The sequence below is a fragment of the Bos indicus genome, chromosome 9 (genome assembly GCF_029378745.1).
Source record: "Bos indicus isolate NIAB-ARS_2022 breed Sahiwal x Tharparkar chromosome 9, NIAB-ARS_B.indTharparkar_mat_pri_1.0, whole genome shotgun sequence".
In the NCBI taxonomy this organism is placed as follows: domain Eukaryota; kingdom Metazoa; phylum Chordata; class Mammalia; order Artiodactyla; family Bovidae; genus Bos; species Bos indicus.
Window position 1 is genome coordinate 74656059 of NC_091768.1, and position 22623 is coordinate 74678681.

A 22623-nucleotide genomic window follows, 5' to 3' on the forward strand; every position below is an offset into this window, starting at 1 on the left:
CTCTGATGGTGCCCCCCTCTCCGGTATCAGAAGGAGGAGAATGGCTCATGCCCAGAGACAGAGATGAGCTTGCATAAACAAACCTCCTATATTAACCCTCATCTTCCATTAGCTCTATTTCCTAATCACTTTCCCACAATATATCATCTCTCAAAGCCCAAGCCACCTTTCTTTTGTTAAAATGGTATATACTGAGTCCAACTAAAATCCCTCAGACTTACTTGCTTTCTTTAACTTGATTGCAACTGCTGGGTAAAACGGACAGCACTGAATTATAATAACATCACACTTAAATGCTTGTATATTTGAATTCTGTATTCTGATTAACAGAAGTAAAACACAAAATCCAAATATTCAAAACAATAATTCCTAATAATGTTATATAAAAATGTTAATCTTTGATTCAGGACTTTATAACTGTTATGTTACAGAAAAACATGAAAACTATGTACTGTTAATATTAAGTCAAGTAAGGAGAAAGCTTAAATATTAACTTTTACTTTCTTGGTCCTTCATCACATGCTACTTGTTATTCAAGTAATATTATTTTATGCTGTCTGAGATAAGACATTACATATACATTTATATAACCAGAGTATGACCAGAAATGGATTATGGCATTATCTTTTAAAATAAAGTAGGTCTTATAGAAAAGCATCTGTTAATGGAGAATGATTCTTGTGTATCAAAATGCTAACCTAAGTTTTAAAGTTGGCTTGTGGTTCAACTGAAGTTCATTTATTCACGTCATCTAGAGGTTCTGATAAGAGAAAGAAATTATATTATCAAGACTGTACACTGATGTTTGTAATTCAGTACTAAAATGTCAGTTCAGAGAATATTTAATTCAATGACTCCGTGAAATGCTGAGAAAGGATTAGTGACAGTTAATACATGACTTACATCTTGGACTATGAGCAATGAATCTTGGAACTTAAATATCTCTAGGTTGCATGACAATATGTGTTGCTACCTTAATGCTCTTCTATGTTCCCTAGCAACATACACTTCCTAGAAAGAGAATTTTAAACTCCTCTCTTTGAAAATCCCTGCCCCTGCCCTTTCTTTATGAGTATCTGTGCATTCTGTTACAGATAAGATTATTTAATCTAACATACTTTGAGATCCCCTAGGCTTTAGGTGAGTAAATTATATTGGAAAACTTTTAGCTGTATTGATGCTTGTTTCAAAGATCACCTAATCTAAAGAATCATCAGGCTCAGTAAAGTAAGAGCTAAGAAAAATTGTAGAATTATTTTCTCTTAGGAAATTTCTAGCAGATTTCTATAGAGTAATAGTGGCTAATACATTTTAAAAGTTTAGCATCATATCATTTAAAAGGCAAACCATATACCCAATGATATTTATAAAGAATTAAAATAACTACAAATGCAACTTCTGTTTACTGAGTATCTATTATGTTCCAAGGCTGTACTCATGCTTTAAGCATTTTGTTTCAAAAAATTTTTTCTTTATAGTAAGCCTGCATTTAGGTAACACTTTCCCCACTGTTCAGAGATGAAAACTGAGTCTCAAAGTTAAGAAATCTGTCTAATGTGAACAGCTAAATCATGAATAAAATCCACATCAATGTGACTTTAAAACCTAGGATCTTAACCGCTATGCCACAGTGTTTTCTAGATTCATTTTTCAAATATGGCATTAAAAATTGTACCTTACTCTTTTTTATTGTTTTGATGGGGTTTGCCCCTATAATTAGTGATATTCTGACAAATAATAGAATTTAAAGTTATAAAGCACTTAAATTCTCATTTAAGGAAAGAACTTGCACTGTTTTTTAAATCTGTATTCAAGTGACACTGTATAATTTGTTTAATGGATTACAAGTCACTTTCTTGTAATATACACTCACTTGACCATCTTAACTAGATTATGGTAGGTATGCCTGTTGCCCTTTTATAGGGGAGGGGACTGAGACTCAGAGATCAAATGGGATTTGCCCTTGGTTATACAGACTGCCTTAGAATAGAGTTTGAAAACCTGGTCTTTTGACTCTACAGTACAGCAATTTATCTTTATAGAGGCATAGATTCAGTGTAACTTTGAGAATGGCTAGTGATTTGTGAAAGTCTTACTGAACAAGATTCTTAGCTTCTGAAAACTACACCTACATAAAATTCCTGGTAAAGGAGCTGAGTCCACAGGGTTGTATGATGCTTCCGGAGTGTGTGGGAGGGGCTGTCCCTGTGGAGCTGAGCGCTGACCTCACCGAGGGTTCAGGGGAGGAGGGAGTTTATTTGGCCTGTGACTTGGCATTTTATCACAAAATTATTTTTCTAGAGTCCTTGATTTACCTATTTTTCATAAAGGAAGTAAACTTTTTGGTTTTCTGCTCTTGGCACATGTCCAACTGAGGACAGTAACATTTTCTACTGACTTTCTTTTCTTCTAAAAGTTGGCACAAACTCTACTTCTGTGTCAACCACAGGATAAATTAGCATGCCCTGGTGCAGATTTTATACAAAACTGTATCTTTGTTATTTTGTGCTTTACAGTGAGAGTAGGCATGGCCTTCCTTACCTTGTTGTCCTCTTGACGACTACGGGGTCGACTCATTAACTTGATAAACTGACTAGGCGCCTACTGGTTGCCAGGCACTGTTGTAGGTGCTTGGGATACAGCCATGAACGACAAGGCCGAAACTCCCTGCCCCTATGGCTCATACTCTAGTGTGGGAGAACACAATAAACATGACAGCCTTAGTTGGTGGGAAGTGCTAACGTGAGAACAGACTGAATGACAATAGATACCAGTTTTTGTCTGGGGTTGGGGGGGCGGGTCACTCTTACAGTTTCTTATAGTTACTCCCAAGCAGCTTGACGTGGCAACAGGCTCTGCTCCCACTGTGGGATGGACTTTCATGAATGAGCTGGAGGGGCTTCGTGAAGTGTACAGAGCAGAGTTCACCCTTCATCTCTACTCCAAATAGAGTTATGGTCTTCACACTGAAATTTTAGTTTATGGAAACGTGAAGCTACTACATCTACTTTTCTAAGGTCTACTCAATATCAAATTAAAAGTTGGAAATTGGAAGAGACTAAAATTGAGTATCTAAGACTAATTTAGAGGACCTCCCTGATGGTCCAGTGGCTAAGACTCCACATCTCCTGTGCAGGGAGTCTGGGTTCGATCCCTGGTCTGGGAACTAGATCCTGCATGCTGCAACTAAGATCCAGTGCAGCCAAATAAATAATTTTTTTAATCTTTTGATTTAAAAAAAGAGAATATTTTAGTATTTTTAAAAAAAGAATTCATATTTTTTAAAAAAGAATAATTTAGTATTTTTAAACCACTTATCTAAGATTTTTTGACCAATTTTCTGGATGAAAAAATTTCTCCCCCTCAATATCAATTTTATCTATTGGATATTTATCCAGTTTTCTTATTGAGTAACCTGTATTTCATTTGATTCAACCAATATTATTTATCACATTTAAATAATTCATTATGAAACCCAATGCTTATTATGCATTAACTGTCTAATCCTAATATTTGAATACGGTATGTAAATATGATTTCCACACAGAAAGATATTCTTTTCTGACTCATTAAGTACAAAGTTAATTTAAAAGTGAGTTAACTGAACAAATACAAATAATAATACCAGTTTTTTTTTTTTTTTTTTTCTGAGAAGCCAGTTAGGTGAGGCATTTTGCCTCTCTTTTAACGTATATACAGCCCTGAAAGTTAGATTATTCCCATTATGCACTGATGATACTGACATACTTATAGAGTATAAATAACTTGTTTGAGGTCGCAAAACTAGTGTCAGAGCTAAAATGTAGGCTTGGATCCAACCCTCAAGATATTTCTAATATGCCTCTTTGGCTCTATATTTTATAATCATAAAATACCAAAAGCAAACCACTAATTTATAGCATAATCCATCTCCTTAATGCTTACTGGATACTGACACTACACACAACTCACTTTTCTTTCCTAGATGTGTTTTTACTATAAAATTTCCAAATATTATCCATGCAAATGAATAGAGGCAATATTTTAAAAGGCAAATAATTTAGTGAATAAAGCATCTTTACCACTCTTAAAATTAAATCTTATAAAGCATCCAGTACATATAGAAAATTCTAGACAAGAAAATACAGTGATAAAAATACCTCTCTAAAATGTAGTGCTTACGATTCTGATCACTATAGTTTTTCCCATAAAGCCTATATGTGAGTTAACTGATTTACATATCATGGAAATGAAAGCATTCCGGTGAGGAAAGATATGAGAGGAAAATGCAGGCAATGTTTTTGACGGTAAAAAAAAAAAAAAAAAACAAAACTAAATAAAAACCGAAGAGGTAGGCAAGAGAAGTATGACCTTTTTTAATCAGCAAAAATCCTCAGCACTCCTCATATTCCCCTAAAGTAGAAAACAATCATTTCTCAAAATCTTCATGATCTAATCCAGATACAGATATTAAAAGCAATAAGAAATCATCAATAAATTATGTGCTACAATGTTCTTTGGACGGCACTGCAATTGTATGTGTAGCTACCACTGTCTACCTCCGGCACTCAGGAGACCCTAGGAGCTGTTTCAGGGTTTTCACTTTGTGTTTTGCTAAAAGAAGAAAAAAGCACAAACATGGAAAATGGAAAATAATATCATTTGCCTTGAATTTTCATAGAAACTATCCCATGGCTGCAGGACGATAAAGTATAAATCCATCATCTATAGAGCACAAGGAATGTTTCACTTAATTAAAATTCCCACTTCTCTTTCTTAGAACATTAAAACCAAGTCCTCCCTACCCCCCAAAACAAAAAGATCTATTAAAAGATTTCCTACTCTGTACTTTGACCTGTTGAAAGTGTTAGTGTGTCAAACTGAGTTAAAGATTGCCCGATTCCTACATATCCTTATTAAGAAGTTTCGAAACATATTTTGAGTCCAAGAACTTACAGGCCAGTTTAGTGTCTTCCATCCTAAAACCCTTCTTTCTTGAATATGCTGCAACATATCTGCATGTCTCTCTCTTCCTGCTTTGAGTTTCTCAGCCAGGCAGAGACCAAGCGATCAGTGAAGAGACCTTTTAATCATCCCAAGTATTAATATCATCTCTCATGCAGCTCGAGGTGCACTCAGGAAGAAGGCAAAAGGGTGAGGAGACATATGACTCAACAGCCACTGTTTCTAAACAGTAACCTTGTTCACTGAACCAAGTGAAAACTGAGAACGGCTTCTGTTCAAAAGAGCCAGTGAAGCTCGAACGGGTGTGGGCTGGGAGAAGGGGAGGCCTTTCCTGGTTAAGAAATGGCTGTTAAACATCAGTTCAGTCTCAGGGTTTAAAATCAGCCCAGGCCCCAAACAGGATGTGCCTTAAACACATTTGAACAAATGTTTACCAAGATCATCTAAACGGTATTTACTATTTTTCCAAATTCTTCTGCCTTTTGGTTTCCTAATGTACTAAAGATGGCATTTTAAAACCCCGAAGATTATGGCTGATATTGTTCCCATACCAAATGCATCTGAGAGAGGCAATCATTTAGAATCAGTCAAGCAGAGAGACCTCTGTTCTTTTCCTCCCTTCACTGAGAACATTCATGGAGCCGTTGGGAAACCACATGAAATGAAGTTTCACTATCCTTCAGAAGGTCCAGAAGAAATTCTGGAGGTCTTCAAAGTGAAGAGGAAGAATCAATAAACAATCAGTAAAGTTTTAGAAATTATTTCTGGATGAATTAATTATAGGGCCTCAGAAAAAATTTTTAAGCCAGTGATGAGTTTTACATTATGGATTTCGAATTCAACATTTCTATCACAATGTTACCTTTAAAGGTAACAGTCTTTAAAAGGACTTTTTGTCTAGGGACATAGAGGGGAATCTGAGGAGAAAAGAATTTTACAGAATTTCAAACTGTGATATGGGAGTCAGAATACTTGAGTTAAAACGTGAGTTAAAACCAATGAACTTCATGAGTTTGGATGATCCACGGGTCCAATCTGGGAAAGCAAATACGCTGTTGAGAAGAAAACAAATCATTTCAAGCCTCTTTGAGTAGTAGGACTTGCCTCAGTAAAGAGACTGGACACACAGGATTTATAAGATGTAGGAGTTCAAGCATCCACTGGACTTGGCAATGAACCCTTTTTAATGCCCTTGGAACTAAAGACTTACCTAGTAGGAACCAATGGAATACCAGTTGTAGCCAGTACCATCCCAACAGCTCCAGAGGCCTAAGTACCATCATTCCTGCCAACCAGTCCCCTTGCATTTTCAAAAGCAGCTCTGATGCTGGGAAAGATTGAAGGCAGGAGGAGAAATGGGAAACAGAGGATGAGATAGTTGGATGGCATCACCAACTCAATGGACATGAGTTTGAGAAACTCCAGGAGATAGTGAAGGAGAAGTGGAGTGCTGCAGTCCATGGGGTCACAAAGAGTCAGACATGACTTAGTGACTGAACAACAACATAAACACAGACAGGATCTCTAGTGCAGGAGTTCTCAGCCGTGGTCCTCCTGACCTTTCAGACAGGATAACTCTTCGCTGTGGACTACAGGGGAGGGGATGAGGCTTTAACAGCTTGGCAGCATCCCTGGCCTCTGCCTCCTGTATCTAATAGCACTGCCTGCAGACAGCCCCCTCCTCACAGTCAAGACCATTAAAAAAATTTTTTTAAGGCACTGCCAAATGTCCCATGGGGGTCTGGGGCAAGATTACTTCTGGTTAAAGGAAATTACAACTCCGGTGGCACCAAATCCAGATTTCTTTTCTTCTTTCTGCACCTCTGAGCAGGGCTAGTATGGTAGGGAGGCTGGATGGCAAAGCACCTTCCCCAGGTGGGGGAAACATATTTGAATTGCTCCACTGTTCTACTATCTTTTTTCCCTTCCCAAAGACCTTACTGCCTCAGAGACGGACACAGAACTGACTCCATGGGAAAGGGAGGTCAAGGTTCACAACACTGGTACTGTGGATAATAAACACGCCCTCCACATTTCTCTCTGCTCACGTGTGACATAATGGCTGGTATGTGATTTGCCTAAATGTCTCAAGAAGTAGACAAATTCCCAATTCTGTCCAATTAAAGCAATGAAATGCATGACACAGAGTGTATGCTAGCCAAAGAAATATGTTGGTTATTAATTTGTTATTAAAATATCAATCCATTCCCACAATTCTATGCCTATACATTCAATGTGCCTATGCTAAGTCACTTCAGCTGTGTTTGACTCTCTGAGCTACCATGGACTGTAGCCTGCCAGGCTCCTCTGTCCATGGGATTCTCCAGGTAAGAGTACTGGAGTGGGCTGCCAGGCCCTCCTCCAGGGGTACATTTAGTAGGGCTCCATAAATGTTAGAACTCATACCCTGAGTTATCTCACAACTCCTTTAAACAGAACAAAGACAGGAATCATGAATTTATCAAATAAAAAAATAACTCCTATTAGCAACTCGAAAAAAAAAATCCTTTCACTTCTTCCCTCAGAATCTTTATATCTATACTTTAGACTCAAATGTAGCTAGCTCAGTTATCTATCTTCCAGTTCATTGAAGATTAGAGGCACCCAGTTTTAAGAGGATAGGGCGGTGTTATATGAACCTCCTAGCTGTTCTGTGGCCGTCCAAATCCTGATTGCCAAAACCCAGTCATCAACACAGCTATGATGTTTCTAGAATACCAATCTGATCCTGTAACTCTTTCAGCGCCTCTGTTTTCTTGGCTCTTGGTGGTCTCAGACACTTGCTTTTCTCACCACACATCAGCAGCACTACTGGCTGCCTGTCTGCTTCGCCTTCTCCTCTCTGGCCTCATGGAGGATGGTGTTTGGCTGCATTTCCCTCGACTTGGCTCTCCTGTCCCCATCAGTTGTGTATATGCTGCCATTACTTCTTGAAGATTGCTCTCTTCCCTTCTTCTGGCTAACTACCACAAGCCTTTTCTCTACCTTCCATCAGCTTCTCAGGAACTCTCCACACTGCCTCCCTGCTGTGGATCCATCCTTCCACACTGCGACCAGCTGTGTGCACATCTGAGGTTTATAGGAAAGAGAAGGGCTGGTGGGGAAAAACTGCCTCACGTGACAGATTGCCATGTGCTGTGCTGTGCTTGTCGCTCAGTCGTGTCCAACTCTTTGCCACCCTATGGACTGTAGCCTTGGACTGTAGCCTGCAAGGCTCCTCTGTCCATGGGATTCTCCAGGCAAGAATACTGGAGTGGGTTGCCATGCCCTCCTCCAGGGCATCTTTCCAACTCAGGGATCAAACCCAGGTTGCCCACCCTGCAAGTGGACCCTTTACTGTCTGAGCTTAAGCTATTATTTTCATGATTTCCTATGGCAATCTGTCTAAGCCATGCTTCCCTGGTGGCTCAGAGAGATTGACATAGGAAATTATAAAAATAATAGCTTAAGCTTGTGGATGGCCTATTAAGTCAGTCATTATTCTAAGGTCCTACACATAAGGATTGGTCTGACCTCGCAAATCACCCTGTTATGCTAAGCTTACTGATGGGGAGACTCAGATATACAGAGTAATTTGGGTGAGCTAGTCAGTGGCAGACTCTCAGTCCCCACACTCTGCTCTATGGCAATCTCTGCCCTCCAGCTAGGTGACTTCTCACTTCCGAGCACCCGGGAGCATCAGACCACTGTCGCCTGCTTAGACAGGAAAGGACTGGTACCACGAGGAGAGAAGACAGTCGGGGAGAGACAGGAGGTGACACTGCATGGAGACAGTGCCCCACTCTCCCCTTAGGAACAACAGGGTGTAACTAAATGGCAGTGCATTCATCCAGAAAAACAGCTGAATGCTAACAAGAGAGGAAAGAGAATAGAGGGTTTTGTTATGTGACGAGTGGCTCAAGGAGATTTCTATGTCCCAGTGCATGGAGCAGTGGGTACGGTAATAATGTGGCATCTGAAACCATAGCTGCCCAGTGAGGGTCTTGGAAAGAGGCACATTTCTAACTACATGCATGGTTACTGTCATTTTCTCGACTACCAGTCTGTTTTTGGCTTCATTTTCAATAACCAGCAAAACTATCAATGCAGAATACTGGCAGATGGATGAAGGCTGTTCAACTTCCAAGAATGGAAATCACTTGGAAAGCTTAGCAAGTTTTACAACGGAATATGTGAATCCTGAGAAATTAAGGGGAAATGAATCTGTTTATTAAATCTAAACTATATCATCCTTAACAAATACAAAGTGTGATACATATTTTGTAATGGGAGCTGGTGAGTTATAAAATTGGCAGAGCAGCTGTAGAACTCTGAGGAATCCACCTTCTCCCCTCTGTGTGCTCATTTATTACCCGCTCACTGACTACCTGCTTTGCTCACCAGCCTCCTAAAATTGCTCTGTGGCTGAGATGATGCTTCATCAGCTCTCTGCTCCATCCTGAGTCCCAACATAAACCTTAAAACTGCAGAGGCCCTCGCCAGGGTAAAGCACGTAGGCAGCTCTTATCTCTGTTTTCTCCCATCTAATCTGCTCACTTACCACTCTGCTTCTTCCTTGTTCTTCTTTCTTTCCTATTTCCGTCCCACCCCCCTCACCCCCTGCCTTAACTTTTTGGCTACTAAGAGAAAAACCAGTTCTTAAAAAATAGGATCTTTCAAGCTGAAGCCAAGAATTCTATGACTGTTTGGGAAAAGCATCTTGGGAACTTGTTTGGGAAATCAGCGATGTTTAGAAGATGGCCCCTCTCATCCACCCGTTCTGCACTTCAGCTGTAACATTTTCAGCCTCCTTGTTCCCTTCAGACTGGCTGCCACAGTGAGAACTGGCACTGGCCAATCTATCCTGTTACTGTCCTGAGTTGAGTGGTTTTAGTACACTGACAGACTCAAGCCCGAAGTCCAGGGGAGATTCTGTCAGTAACCAAGAAGCTCTGTTTAGTCCTGAATGGTGGGTTTTCCCTCCAGTTCCAGAGCTTGTTGCTATACCTGTGCTCCTAAGTGTGTAGTTATACCACCTATCAGATTGAATAGTTGGTGAATCTATTATGCAGGTGTTAAACACATTGTACCCTTCTAAAGCTGTCTGTCCATTTTATCTTCATTTCAAAAATCTGAACAGAAGGCTAGCATATACTTGAACTCTTGGTGAAATTTAAATGTGAATAAACTAGGATATTCATAAATAGAAGAATTCTATGAGACATCTGGTAATGTTTCCACCTTTTTTTTTTTTTTTTAAACAAGAGAATTGGGTGATCCAACTTTGTTTTGCACTTCTTAACAGGGGGAGGTGTGTGTATGTGTGTGCATGTAATGATGAATATATAAATATATAGATGAAGATCTAGTTGTTCTATCAAATAATTGAGACTAAGCCTTTGGGCTGAAAAGATAATGCTCTTATAGTGTATTATCATTATTTATAAGAATTTAAAATATGTTTCTAAACATATGTAAAATATTTTTACATATGTTTAGAAACATATTTTAGAAACATAAAACTTTTTTATTAAAAAAATCACATATACTGTGATTTTATTACCTCAATATCAAAATGGTGCAGTTTAAAATCTTGTTATTTGGTAGAATTTAGTGTTTATCTACTATAAAATACTGAGACCATGGCTATTGCTATTTTAAGGGGCAAATACTGAGAAATAGGGAGAAGAAAATGGCACCCACTCCAGTATTCTTGCCTGGAGAATCCCATGGACAGAGGAGTCTGGTGGGTACAGTCCATGTGGTCACAAGGAGTCGGACGGACATGACTGAGCGACTTTCACTTCACTTAGAAATAGATTTCATTTGTTTCATATTTAGTTGAAAAGTAAAAGCAGATTCATTTTATAAAGGAATTTATGCTTTTTGTTGAAGTTTTCAATAGCTACATATCAGATTTGTTACACATAACTCATTAAAAGACCCAGTTTCTCAGCTCATTATCTTCTACAAATTGATTTAATCATGGCCAGTCTTATCTGAAAATATGTGAACTGCTTCTAACCCCAATATCAGTCTAGGAATACTGTAGCCTACCACTTTTTCCAAGATCCCTTCTTTATCTTAATTCTTGTTTATTTTTCCTCATTTCCTTTGGGTTCAACAAGTAGTAGGCTTTGGGAGAATATTTGTTAATTTCAACCGTTATATAGTGACCAGCACTCTGTTTTCTTTTCCTTCCCAATAGATATCTTGGCTCATTCTCTTTCCCGTTTAGGTTGTCCTCAGAGGCCATAATCTTTAAGATCCTGGAAGAAGAAAATTCTGTTTTTCAGCCCCCCATTTATTAGTACCTTGGATAGTGACAAAAGCTACAAGAGTTGGTTATTTAGGAAAACTCACTCAATTCAGTTAAAAATGTACTCCACACACAAATGTTTTCTTTCAGGGAGTATGTTATAGCAATGCTTGTCTGTTTCTCAAAATCCATATTTGCACTGCCCTGGAATCTTCCATGACCTCAAATTGCGGAAACAATTTTCTTTCATGTCAACACTTCCCAGGAAGGGACAAAGCTATACTTAACAAATGAGATACTTTTAGTTTACACTGAAATCTTTCCCCTTAGCTGTAATCAAACTTGCTCAAGCCTCTTCCTACCCAACTCTAGGCATGTCACCAGCTATAACCAGTTTTCCTGTGGCACTTGTGAAGCACGTTAGTTTAAGGATAATTGTAACAAAAAATCGCTATGCTTGAAGCAACAGTTCTAATACTAAACACTTCAGCAAAATCAAGTTTTCAGGTCTAGATTTTGGGTGCTGAAACTGCTAAAAAGGGTCAGCTATTTTTCAGTGGGAAAAAAAAAAAGTCTCTGCCAAAATTCTCTAAGCATTTTTAATGACTTCTCAAAAATTTAAATGTCCACATCCATGTGGGAAATTTGTAAACAAGTATCATCTGAACTTTCCATCTTTTGTTGTCAATTCCTGTAAGTTAATTACAATGTATTTTAGAGAGGATTTCACTGCCAGTGGAGGATTAATGGGGTAGTCTGACAGCTGGAGTCCTGAATTAGATCAGAAATTAAAATAAGGAACTTGACCTAGTTTCTAAAGGGATATTTGTTAATTTTCTCAACCCAAACCAATGCAATCTTTCAGGTATTTGCCTTCAGAATCTGGAGCCAAAATGTCAAAGGTTTTATTGCAGAGAACTAAAATATACATCCATACATGCAAGGAACTCTTGTAAAACACAACTTTGAATTTACAAAAACAATTTGACGTTTCCTTTTTTTGTACAGTCGAACTTCTATAGCTGCACGTTCTATATCCGTGGATTCAACCAACCACACACAGAAAATCATCCTCAAAAAAAGAAACCCAGGAAGTTTCAAAAAGCAAAACTTGAATTTGCCACATATTGTGCATTGTATTTATAACTATTTACTTAGCATTTGCATTGTATTAGGCATTATACGTAATCAAAGGTGATTTAAAGTACACAGAGGATGTGCTAGGTTATGCAAATACTATGCTATTAAATATCAGGAAATTGCACATTTGTGGATTCTGGTATCCCTGAAGCCGGATTTGTGTCCTAGAACCAAGCCTCTGTGGATACTGAAGAATGACCATATTCCAGACTATGAGCACTCACTCCTCTCCCACTTTCCAGCTCCAGACATTACACCGTCCTCAGGAGAAATGTCATAAAGAAGTTGGGGAATGGAGGGATGTAAAAATGTCAAGTGTGATATATCCAAAGTACAAATTCTTATTTTATAATCTAATTTACATGCAAGATCAGACTATAAAACATTTATGGCCCTGTGGCAAATCACTAGGAAACAAGAGTATTCAAGTTTTGCAGCTTTCTGCTATGACACAGAATAGAGTTTAGTCTACTTGGAAAATCTCAATGGCTCAGGGGGTAAAGAATCCCCCTGCAATGCAGGAAACACAGGAGACCTGGGTTCAATCCCTCAGTCAGGAAGACCCCCTGGAGGAGGAAAGGCAACCCTTGCCTGAGAAATCCCATGGACAGAGGAGCCTGGCAGGCAATAGCCCACTGAGTCACAAAGAGTCAGACAAGACTGAGCACATGGCGCATGCACACGTGACACACCAGGCAGACAGCTTAGTCTCAAACAAGCATCACCACTTCATCTCCACCGTCAGCTTCAAAACCGGTCTCACCACTACCAGTCTCTCCTCTTTAATTCCTGTGATCCATTAGACTAGTTGCCTTAAAAACCGGCTTCAGCAGCTTATTCCCCTGCTCAAGTATCTATCATGTCTCCCAAATACCTTCCCAATTAAAGCACGGCAATGTTTCCACCGACTTTGAGAATTTTTTCCCATGGCTCCCTCAGATAGCCCATGTTTTTACAAAATGGATGCATTTGCTGTCCCTTTGACATGTCTCGGGATTTCCTTTCCTTTCCCTTTCCTGTTCACTTCTTCTTCCTGTGTGGAATGTCTCTTCAGTCATCTCTGTTAAGAAGCAAGGCAAATACCCTCATCCTCTATGAATTCTATCTGGATTCTCCCCAGACAGAAGAGCTTGCCCCCATCCTAAGCCATAAACACATCAATTACACTTCTCTAACAGCACTGCCTTCAGAGGGGAGTTATCAGACTCATCCATCTACTTCTTCAAAGGCTCTCTGGGTAACTAAAGCTCAAGAAACACACTAAACTGCAATGACGTAGCTTCTAGTTATATAGGTCAATTTCAGTGCTGCTGCTGCTGCTGCTAAGTCGCTTCAGTCGTGTCCGACTCTGTGCGACCCCATAGACAGCAGCCCACCAGGCTTCCCCGTCCCTGGGATTCTCCAGGCAAGAACACTGGAGTGGGTTGCCATTTCCCTCTCCAATGCATGAAAGTGAAAAGTGAAAGTGAAGTCGCTCAGTCGTGTCCTACTCCTCACGACCCCATGGCTGCAGCCCACCAGGCTTCTTCGTCCATGGGATCTTCCAGGCAGAAGTACTGGAGTGGGGTGCCATTGCCTTCTCTGATTTCAGTGCTATTGGAGTATATATTTCAGAAAATTATAAATTAGATGATAAACATTAAGTGTAGAAAACAGAAAATAAAAATAGGCACAAAATATTTAAGATAAGTTGCAATCTCAAAATTCAGATATTACCACTGTTAACATTTTAGTTATTTGCTCCTGAAGATTTTTTAATCTTTAATTTGCATATATATTAAACAAAAAAAAGGAAGCTTTTTACATAATATTATCTTGGAATCTATTTTATACTCTGGACATTTTCCCAGGTCAACTATGTTCCAAATAAACCATTGTTAATGGTTGCACCCATTCCAGTCCATCTTAGTTCGCTGATTCCTAGAATGTCGACGGTCACCTTAGAAGAAATGGAGTAGCCATCATGATCAACAAAAGAGTCTGAAATGCAGTACTTGGATGCAATCTCAAAAACGACAGAATGATCTCTGTCCATTTCCAAGGCAAACCATTCAATATCACAGTAATCCAGGTCTATGCCCCAACCAGTAATGCTGAAGAAGCTGAAGTTGAACAGTTCTATGAAGACCTACAAGACCTTTTAGAACTAACACCCAAAAAAGATGTCCTTTTCATTATAGTGGACTGGAATGCAAAAGTAGGAAGTCAAGAAACACAGGGAGTAACAGGCAAATTTGGCCTTGGAACACACTGGTCATAGCAAACACCCTCTTCCAACAACACAAGAGAAGACTCTACACATGAACATCACCAGATGGTCAACACTGAAATCAGACTGATTATATTCTTTGCAAAGATGGAGAAGCTCTATACAGTCAGCAAAAGCAAGACCGGGAGTTGACTGTGGCTCAGATCATGAACTCCTCATTGCTAAATTCAGACTTAAATTAAAGAAAGTAGGGAAAACCACTAGACCATTCAAGTATGACCTAAATCAAATTCCTTATGATTATACAGTGGAAGTGAGAAATAGATTTAAGGGACTAGATCTGATAGAGTGCCTGATGAACTATGGACTGAGGTTCGTGACATTATACAGGAGACAGGGATCAAGACGATCCCCATAGAAAAGAAATGCAAAAAAGCAAAATGGCTGTCTGAGGAGGCCTTACAAATAGCTGTGAAAAGAAGAGAAGCAAAAAGCAAAGGAGAAAAGGAAAGATATAAGCATCTGAATGCAGAGTTCCGAAAAATAGCAAGGAGAGATAAGAAAGCCTTCCTCAGCGATCAATGCAAAGAAATACAGGAAAACAACAGAATGGGAAAGACTAGAGATCTCTTCAAGAAAATTAGAGATACCAAAGGAACATTTCATGCAAAAGATGGGCTCGATAAAGAACAGAAATGGTATGGACCTAACAGAAGCAGAAGATATTAAGAAGAGGTGGCAAGAATACACAGAAAAACTGTACAAAAAAGATCTTCATGACCCAGATAATCACGATGGTGTGATCACTCACCTAGAGCCAGACATCCTGGAATGTGAAGTCAAGTGGGCCTTAGAAAGCATCACTACGAACAAAGCTAGTGGAGGTGATGGAATTCCAGGGGAGCTATTTCAAATCCTGGAAGATGATGCTATGAAAGTGCTGCACTCAATATGCCAGCAAATTTGGACAACTCAGCAGTGGCCACAGGACTGGAAAAGGTCAGTTTTCATTCCAATTCCAAAGAAAAGCAATGCCAAAGAATGCTCAAACTACTGCACAACTGCACTCATCTCACACGCTAGTAAAGTAATGCTCAAAATTCTCCAAGCCAGGCTTCAGCAATACGTGAACCATGAATGAACTTCCAGATGTTCAAGCTGGTTTTAGAAAAGGCAGAGGAACCAGAGATCAAATTGCCAACATCCGCTGGATCATGGAAAAAGCAAGAGAGTTCCAGAAAAACATCTATTTCTGCTTTATTGACTATGCCAAAGCCTTTGACTGTGTGGCTCACAATAAACTGTGGAAAATTCTCAAAGAGATGGGCATGCCAGACCACCTGACCTGCCTCTTGAGAAACCTATATGCAGGTCAGGAAGCAACAGTTAGAACTGCACATGGAACAACAAATTGGTTCCAAATAGGAAAAGGAGTTCGTCAAGGCTGTATATTGTCACCCTGCTTATTTAACTTCTATGCAGAGTACATCATGAGAAACGCTGGGCTGGAAGAAGCACAAGCTGGAATCAAGACTGCCAGAAGAAATATCAATAACCTCAGATATGCAGATGACACCACCCTTATGGCAGAAAGTGAAGAGGAACTAAAAAGCCTCTTGATGAAAGTGAAAAAGGAGAGTGAAAAAGTTGGCTTAAAGCTCAACATTCAGAAAACGAAGATCATGGCATCTGTTCCCATCACTTCATTGGAAATAGATGGGGAAACAGTGGAAACAGTGTCAGATTTTCTTTTCTGGGGCTCCAAAATCACTGCAGATGGTGACTGCAGCCATGAAATTAAAAGATGCTTACTCCTTGGAAGGAAAGTTATGACCAACCTAGATAGCATATTGAAAAGCAGAGACATTATTTTGCCAACAAAGGTCCGTCTAGTCAAGGTTATGGTTTTTCCAGTGGTCATGTATGGATGTGAAAGTTGGACTGTGAAGAAAGCTGAGTGCCGAAGAATTGATGCTTTTGAACTGTGGTGTTGGAGAAGACTCTTGAGAGTCCCTTGGACTTCAAGGAGATCCAACCAGTCCATTCTAAAGGAGATCAGTCCTGGGTGTTCTTTGGAAGGAATGATGATAAAACTGAAACTCCAACATTTTGGCCACCTCATGTGAAGAATTGACTCATTGGAAAAGACTCTGATGCTGGGAGGGATTGGAGGCAGGAGGAGAAGGGGACAACAGAGGATGAGATGGCTGGATGGCATCACCAACTCAATGGACATGAGTTTGGGTAAACTCCACGAGTTGGTGATGGACAGGGAGGCCTGGCGTGCTGCGATTCATGGGGTCGCAAAGAGTCGGACACGACTGAGCAACTGAACTGAACTGAATGGGTTGCACAATACTGAAATAACACAATATATGTAGTGGACTCTCCAACTTTTAAGTTGTTTCTCATTCCTTGATATTATTAACAAGGTTGACTATAGAGTTTCACAAATCTTAACAATGTCTGAAGGACAAATTCTAAAACAGAATTGCTGAACCTTTGGTTAGGAATGTTTTAAAATGGTTTCGAATTTTTAAATGATACATTTCACCAAAGAGAGCCTTTTCCACCGTATCCTCAGATAGTAGCAATACATTCACTAGTTCATTTGTTATCTGACAAGTACTTACTATGTGCCAGGCAATGTTCAAGACTCTTCCATCCCATGGATGTAGATGAACAATGCATGAGACAAGAGATCGATAAATCAGATCAACATTGGCAATGAAACAATACTGGGTGGGACAGGAGATGCCAGGTAGAATGACCAGGGAGGGGTTTCTGAGGAAGTAGCAGTACAGAAGGTTAAGGAGGATCCACTCAGCCCAAAAGCCAAGGAAAGGGAGTTTCAAAGAGAGACAGAGGGATGAATAAGTGTAAAGGTCCTGAGGCCAGGGTGAGCAATGAGGATTAAGAGAATGAAAAGAAAATCAACTGGATTAAAGTGTGGTCAGAAGGAAGAAAAGCAGCGAACTGCAGCTCATAAAAAATCCAAATTATCCAAATGTATCACTAAGTTGTGTCTGTCTCTTTGCAACCCTTTGGACTGTAGCCTGTCAGGTTCCTCTGCCATGGGGTTTCCCAGGCAAGAATAGAATACTAGAGCGGGTTGGCATTGCCTCCTCCAGGGGGTCTGCCCAACCCAGGGATAGAACCTGTGTCTCCTGTATTGCAGGTGGATTCTTTACCCATGTGAACCATCGGGGAAGATTCTAATTGTAGTTCATAATAAGGATTTTAATATAATTTTTTAATTTTTTTTTAATTTTTTATTTTATCTTTAAACTTTACAATATTGTATTAGTTTTGCCAAATATCGAAATGAATACTAAAATTGATGGGAAGCCAGCCATTGGCAAGCGACAAGTTTTAAGCAGAGAAGAGCCAGAATCAGATCTATAATTTTAAAAGGTCACTAGCTGCTGTGTAGAAGGACATTGACTGGGGGCTGAGGTGTCCATGGAAGGGCAAGACCAGCTCAGTTACTAATGATACAATCTGGGGCGAGCACATACGATTTGTACCAGGAATGGTGATGGACATAAGTAAACAGGTTTGATATATTTTGGAGGTAATGCCAACAGGACTCATTGATGGATTCGATGTGGAAGGAAAAATTAAACATGACATGTAGGCATTTGGTTGAACATCTATTAAGACAGAGCTGACTGAGGATCAAACATGCTTCAGGAGAACAGAATTATCATATGACTCAGGAATTCCATTCCTGAGTCATATACATGCCCCTCCCACAAAAAAAAAAAAAAAACCCAAACACTCCATTAATTGAAAAAGATACACGAACCCCAATGTTCATAGCCGCATTGTTTGCAATTGCCACCCTATGGAAGTACCTTATGTGTCCATCAACAGATGAATGGATAACGAAGATGTGGTATATAAATACAATGGAATACTACTCAACCATAAAAAGAAAGAAATTTTGCCATTTGCAACAACATGTGGACTTAGAAGGCATTATAATAAGTGAAGTAAGTCAAACAGAGAAAGACAAATACTGTATGATCTTATACACGGAATCTAAAAAGGACAACAAAGTAGTGAATAAACAAAAAAGCAGCAGACACAGATACACAGAACAAAGTAGTGGTTATCACTGGGGAGAGCGGTAGGGGAAGGGGCAGCACAGAGGTAGTGAGAAAAGGGGTTAGTCTGGGATTATATGAAGCCATGTATGTGAAACTTTTCAAAACCACGATGCACTGCAGAATTTAAAGAATCTTTCATTCAACAATAATTTTTTTAAATTTTATTTTATTTTTAAACTTTACAATATTGTATTAGTTTTGCCAAATATCGAAGTGAATCCGCCAATAATAATTTTTTTAAAAAAACATCAAAATTTAAAATCTGTGATGTGATAAGCCAGGATGCTATCACATTATTTTTCTCTATTTTGCATCTTCTTGTACATACAAGTTTTTCTGATTTTTTTTTTTACTATGTCTTTATACATAAACTTGAATTGTACATTAGATTGTAAAGGGAACTGCTCAAAGTTAGGAATGGTTTTAAAGCTTTGATACCTAGCACCGAAAATAATTTCCTGGATGGCATTACCAATTTCCTCTCACCAACACTGTGCAAGAATTACTACCAAGTTGCACTGCTTATTCTCACTAGAAACAAATAAAAATAAATCTTGGCATAGTATTTATTAAAGGTTGTAAACGTAAGTAATATCATTGAGCCTATAAGAGAATTAGCATTTTTGGAGAAAGTATTAGTACTAATTTAAAATAAGTATTGCCAGTACATGTTAGATCTAAAAAAAGCATTCCTGTTGAAAACAGCAAGGGCTCAAACTATAGCTATGACTATTAGTGACTATTAGGTACTGAAAACAAGTCAACTTTGAGTTGTTACTGGTCTCTAAATTTTCTTTAAAATAATAAATATACTGCTACAGATCATTGTGTTGAAGTTCCTGAGATTTAAAAAATCTGCTAAAAAATGCACCAGAGGTTTTGGTATAAAAAATTACAGTTATTAGGCTTCCCTGGTGGCTCAGTGGTAATGAATCTGTCTGTTGATTCAGGAGACATGGGTTCAATCCCTGATCCGTGAAGATCCCACATGCCGCAGAGCACAGCCCATGAACCATAACTATTGAGCCCATGCTCTAGAGCCCGGGAACCTCAACTACTGAGCCCATGTGCCACAACTACGAAGCCCACATTCGCGGAGCCCAGGTTCCTCAATGAGAGAAGCCAGCACACCACAACTAGGGAGCAGCCCCCAGTTGCCACAACTAGAGAGAAGTCCAAGCAGCAACACAGACCCAACACAGCCAAAAATAAACAAAATCATCAAAAATCACAATTATTATAGAAGGTATATGATAAGGCTGGTCTAGTCAACTTAATCTGGTATGCACTATCAAAAGATCCTGCGTGGCTTCTGTCACTAGCATCTATGTGACATGAAGCAAGTCATTACTCTCCAGAGTTGCACTGTCCAATATAGTAATCACCAGCCACATGCAATGATGCAATGTCTTAGTATACACACACATACACACGTAACTTCACAGAGCTTGACCTGCTGACAGCCTAGAGGTAACCATGAGCACAGCTAGCGCATTTCTTCAGCCATGAGCACAGCTAGCACCCAAATCTTGGATTATAAAATATCATTTTCCACTGTGACGAACCAGGGCTCTCCTACAATAATGGCAGATTGCAAGGCTGAGTCAAAGAAAGATGAGTTGATAACATCTTGTGCCAGAGGGGAAAGATGTGCTTAAAGAATTATAAAGATGCATTAAAAGGAGACAGGAGCCAGCCTCAAAGGGATCCCACTGGCCAAATCTGGGACAGTGTGAGCATCAGAATAAATACACAAAAGTGTTCAAATCTACAGAGTAAAATAAATATCCATGAGTCCACACTGGTAAACAAGTAAGAGAAAGGAAAGGTCTTCCCTACAGTAGAAAGCTAACTAGTAAATGTAGAGGGAATGGTGAATTAGAAAATTACTATTTGGCAACCAACTGTTTCAGGCAAGAATCACTGATTCTAAAACTGAGATGAATATAAGAGGAAGAACAGAATATTTACACAGCCTCAAGTACCTCCCCACAAGACATGTATTAATTACAAAGCAAGATAAGTAAGCTGATAGTGGAGAAACCTGGAAGACATCACCTTCACACAGTGATGCAGGGTATCACCAGAATTGGGATAAATCAACACTGTGACTCGTGGCAGATAAACTGAGGACTAAGTACCACTTCTCTGGCATTCCTGCCAGACATATGTAACCTAAACCAACCATGAGGAAACATTAGGCAAACCCCATTTGAGAATATCCTACAAAAATAACTGGCCTGAATGCTTTAAAAATGTAGCATGAACTACTGACTCAGAGAAAGAAAGACTGGGAGGAAGTGAGAGTCAACAGGCACAATAACTGAATACAATGCATGACCCTGGCTCATCTGCTATAAAGGACATCTCTGGAATAAATGGTGAAATATGAGTAAGGTCTGCAGCTTAGACAACACTGTTCTATCAGTGATAATCTTAACTGTGATAAATGGAATATGGTAATGGGCTTCCCAGGCGGTGCAGTGGTAAAGAATCTGCCTGCCAGTACAGGAGACGCAAGAGATGTGGGTTTTTTATCCTTGGGTTGGGAATATCCCCTGGAAGAGCAAATGGCAACCCACTCCAGTATTTTCACCAAGAAAATTCCATGAACAGAGGAGTCTGGCGGGCTACAGTCCATGGGGCCACAAAGAACTGGACACAACTGAGTGACTGAACACGCACACACAAGCACATATGGCTATATAAAAGACAATGCTTGCTTTTAAAAAGGAGAGAGAAAGGATTAAAAAGAAATCTTCCAAAATGTTAATATTTGGAGAATCTGAGTGAAGGGCACATGGGAATTCCTAGCAGTACTATGACTACAACTTTTCAGCTTTTCTGTAGTTCTGACACTGTGTGGGGGTAAAATTTTTTTTAAAACCAAGGCTACTGAATTCCTATTTGTTCTTGATAGTTTTAAAAAATTAATGTAACTTCTGACTCATTTACTAACAGGAACATTAATTAAAACTGGAAAAATCTGAATGTAAAACACAAAGCTTTCTGAAAATATACTATATATAATATATAATATTTTCTTCAAATTAGAGTATAAGATACACAGCAAAGCAAGCACCTTACCTATTTTATTCTTCCTTCCAATTATAACTGTCTTGGTATAAAATGCAGATGAAATTTAAAAATCTATTCCTTTATACAGTGGTCCACCCTCAGATATTTTTAACCTTTTTTTTTTCTTCCAGAAGAAAAAAATTCAATTTGTTTTGACCAGATGGTAAAAAAAAAACCTTTCATATGCTTAATGTTAAACTGGCTAAAAATAAATAGGAAAATTGAGCAAAGAGCAATTTGAGGGTGAACTAGCTGGCCCTTTGTGGTAGAAGGAAATGGAATCTGGTATCCGGAGCAGCAGGACATGAGCTGGGAGAATTTCAGGGAGCAATTTCCCGACACCATGCATCAATTGACTTGAGATTCTTATTAACTCAAGCTAAGCCCTGAAAGCTAAGTCCAGCTCTACTAAATCAGCATTCCCCTCCCAGGAACAAGACAGACCTCAAATCTGGCTCAAAAACTGTTGTTAAACAAAAAGCCAAAAAAAAAAAAAAAAAATGCTTTTCATACTTTTTCCCCTAAAGTAAGATAAAAGCTAACGAAATATTCTCTTAAAAAGTAAAATAGCATGATTTTGAATTAGGGAGTAGAAGCTACTTTAGTTGGATCTTAGCATCATTTAGCATGTTATGATTATCAGAGCCAATTGTAATTACAGAAAACAATCTCATTTCTTTCTCCCCATTTCCTTCTCTTCCCTGAAATGATCATTCAGTATATAAGGATTTATGTATTTAGTGTTGTCTTTGCCAGCTAAATTATCAAATTTTAGACTGAATTCCTCTGCTTCCTTTGTCAATAACTCACACAAAAGAAATACCTAGGTAGAGGAAGTGTTTCTTAATCTACTATGTGATGTGTTTTATGTATGCATATGCTTGAGTAGTTATATACTTAAA

General features: G+C 39.0%; 1 protein-coding gene across 7 annotated transcripts in view; it reads right to left on the bottom strand.

Annotated features, from left to right (window-relative positions):
• MAP7 (microtubule associated protein 7) overlaps positions 1-22623 on the bottom strand; it is a 176518-nt gene that overhangs the window by 93532 nt on the left and 60363 nt on the right. Inside the window, exon 1 of one of the 7 annotated variants that reach the window (XM_070796251.1) lies at positions 4936-5645. The exons of the other annotated variants lie outside the window; for them this stretch is intronic. Coding sequence (XP_070652352.1) covers positions 4936-4957 — 22 coding nt within the window. The 5' untranslated portion in view covers positions 4958-5645. Of the gene's footprint in view, positions 1-4935; positions 5646-22623 lie in introns of those variants that run through there. 7 annotated transcript variants of the gene reach the window in all.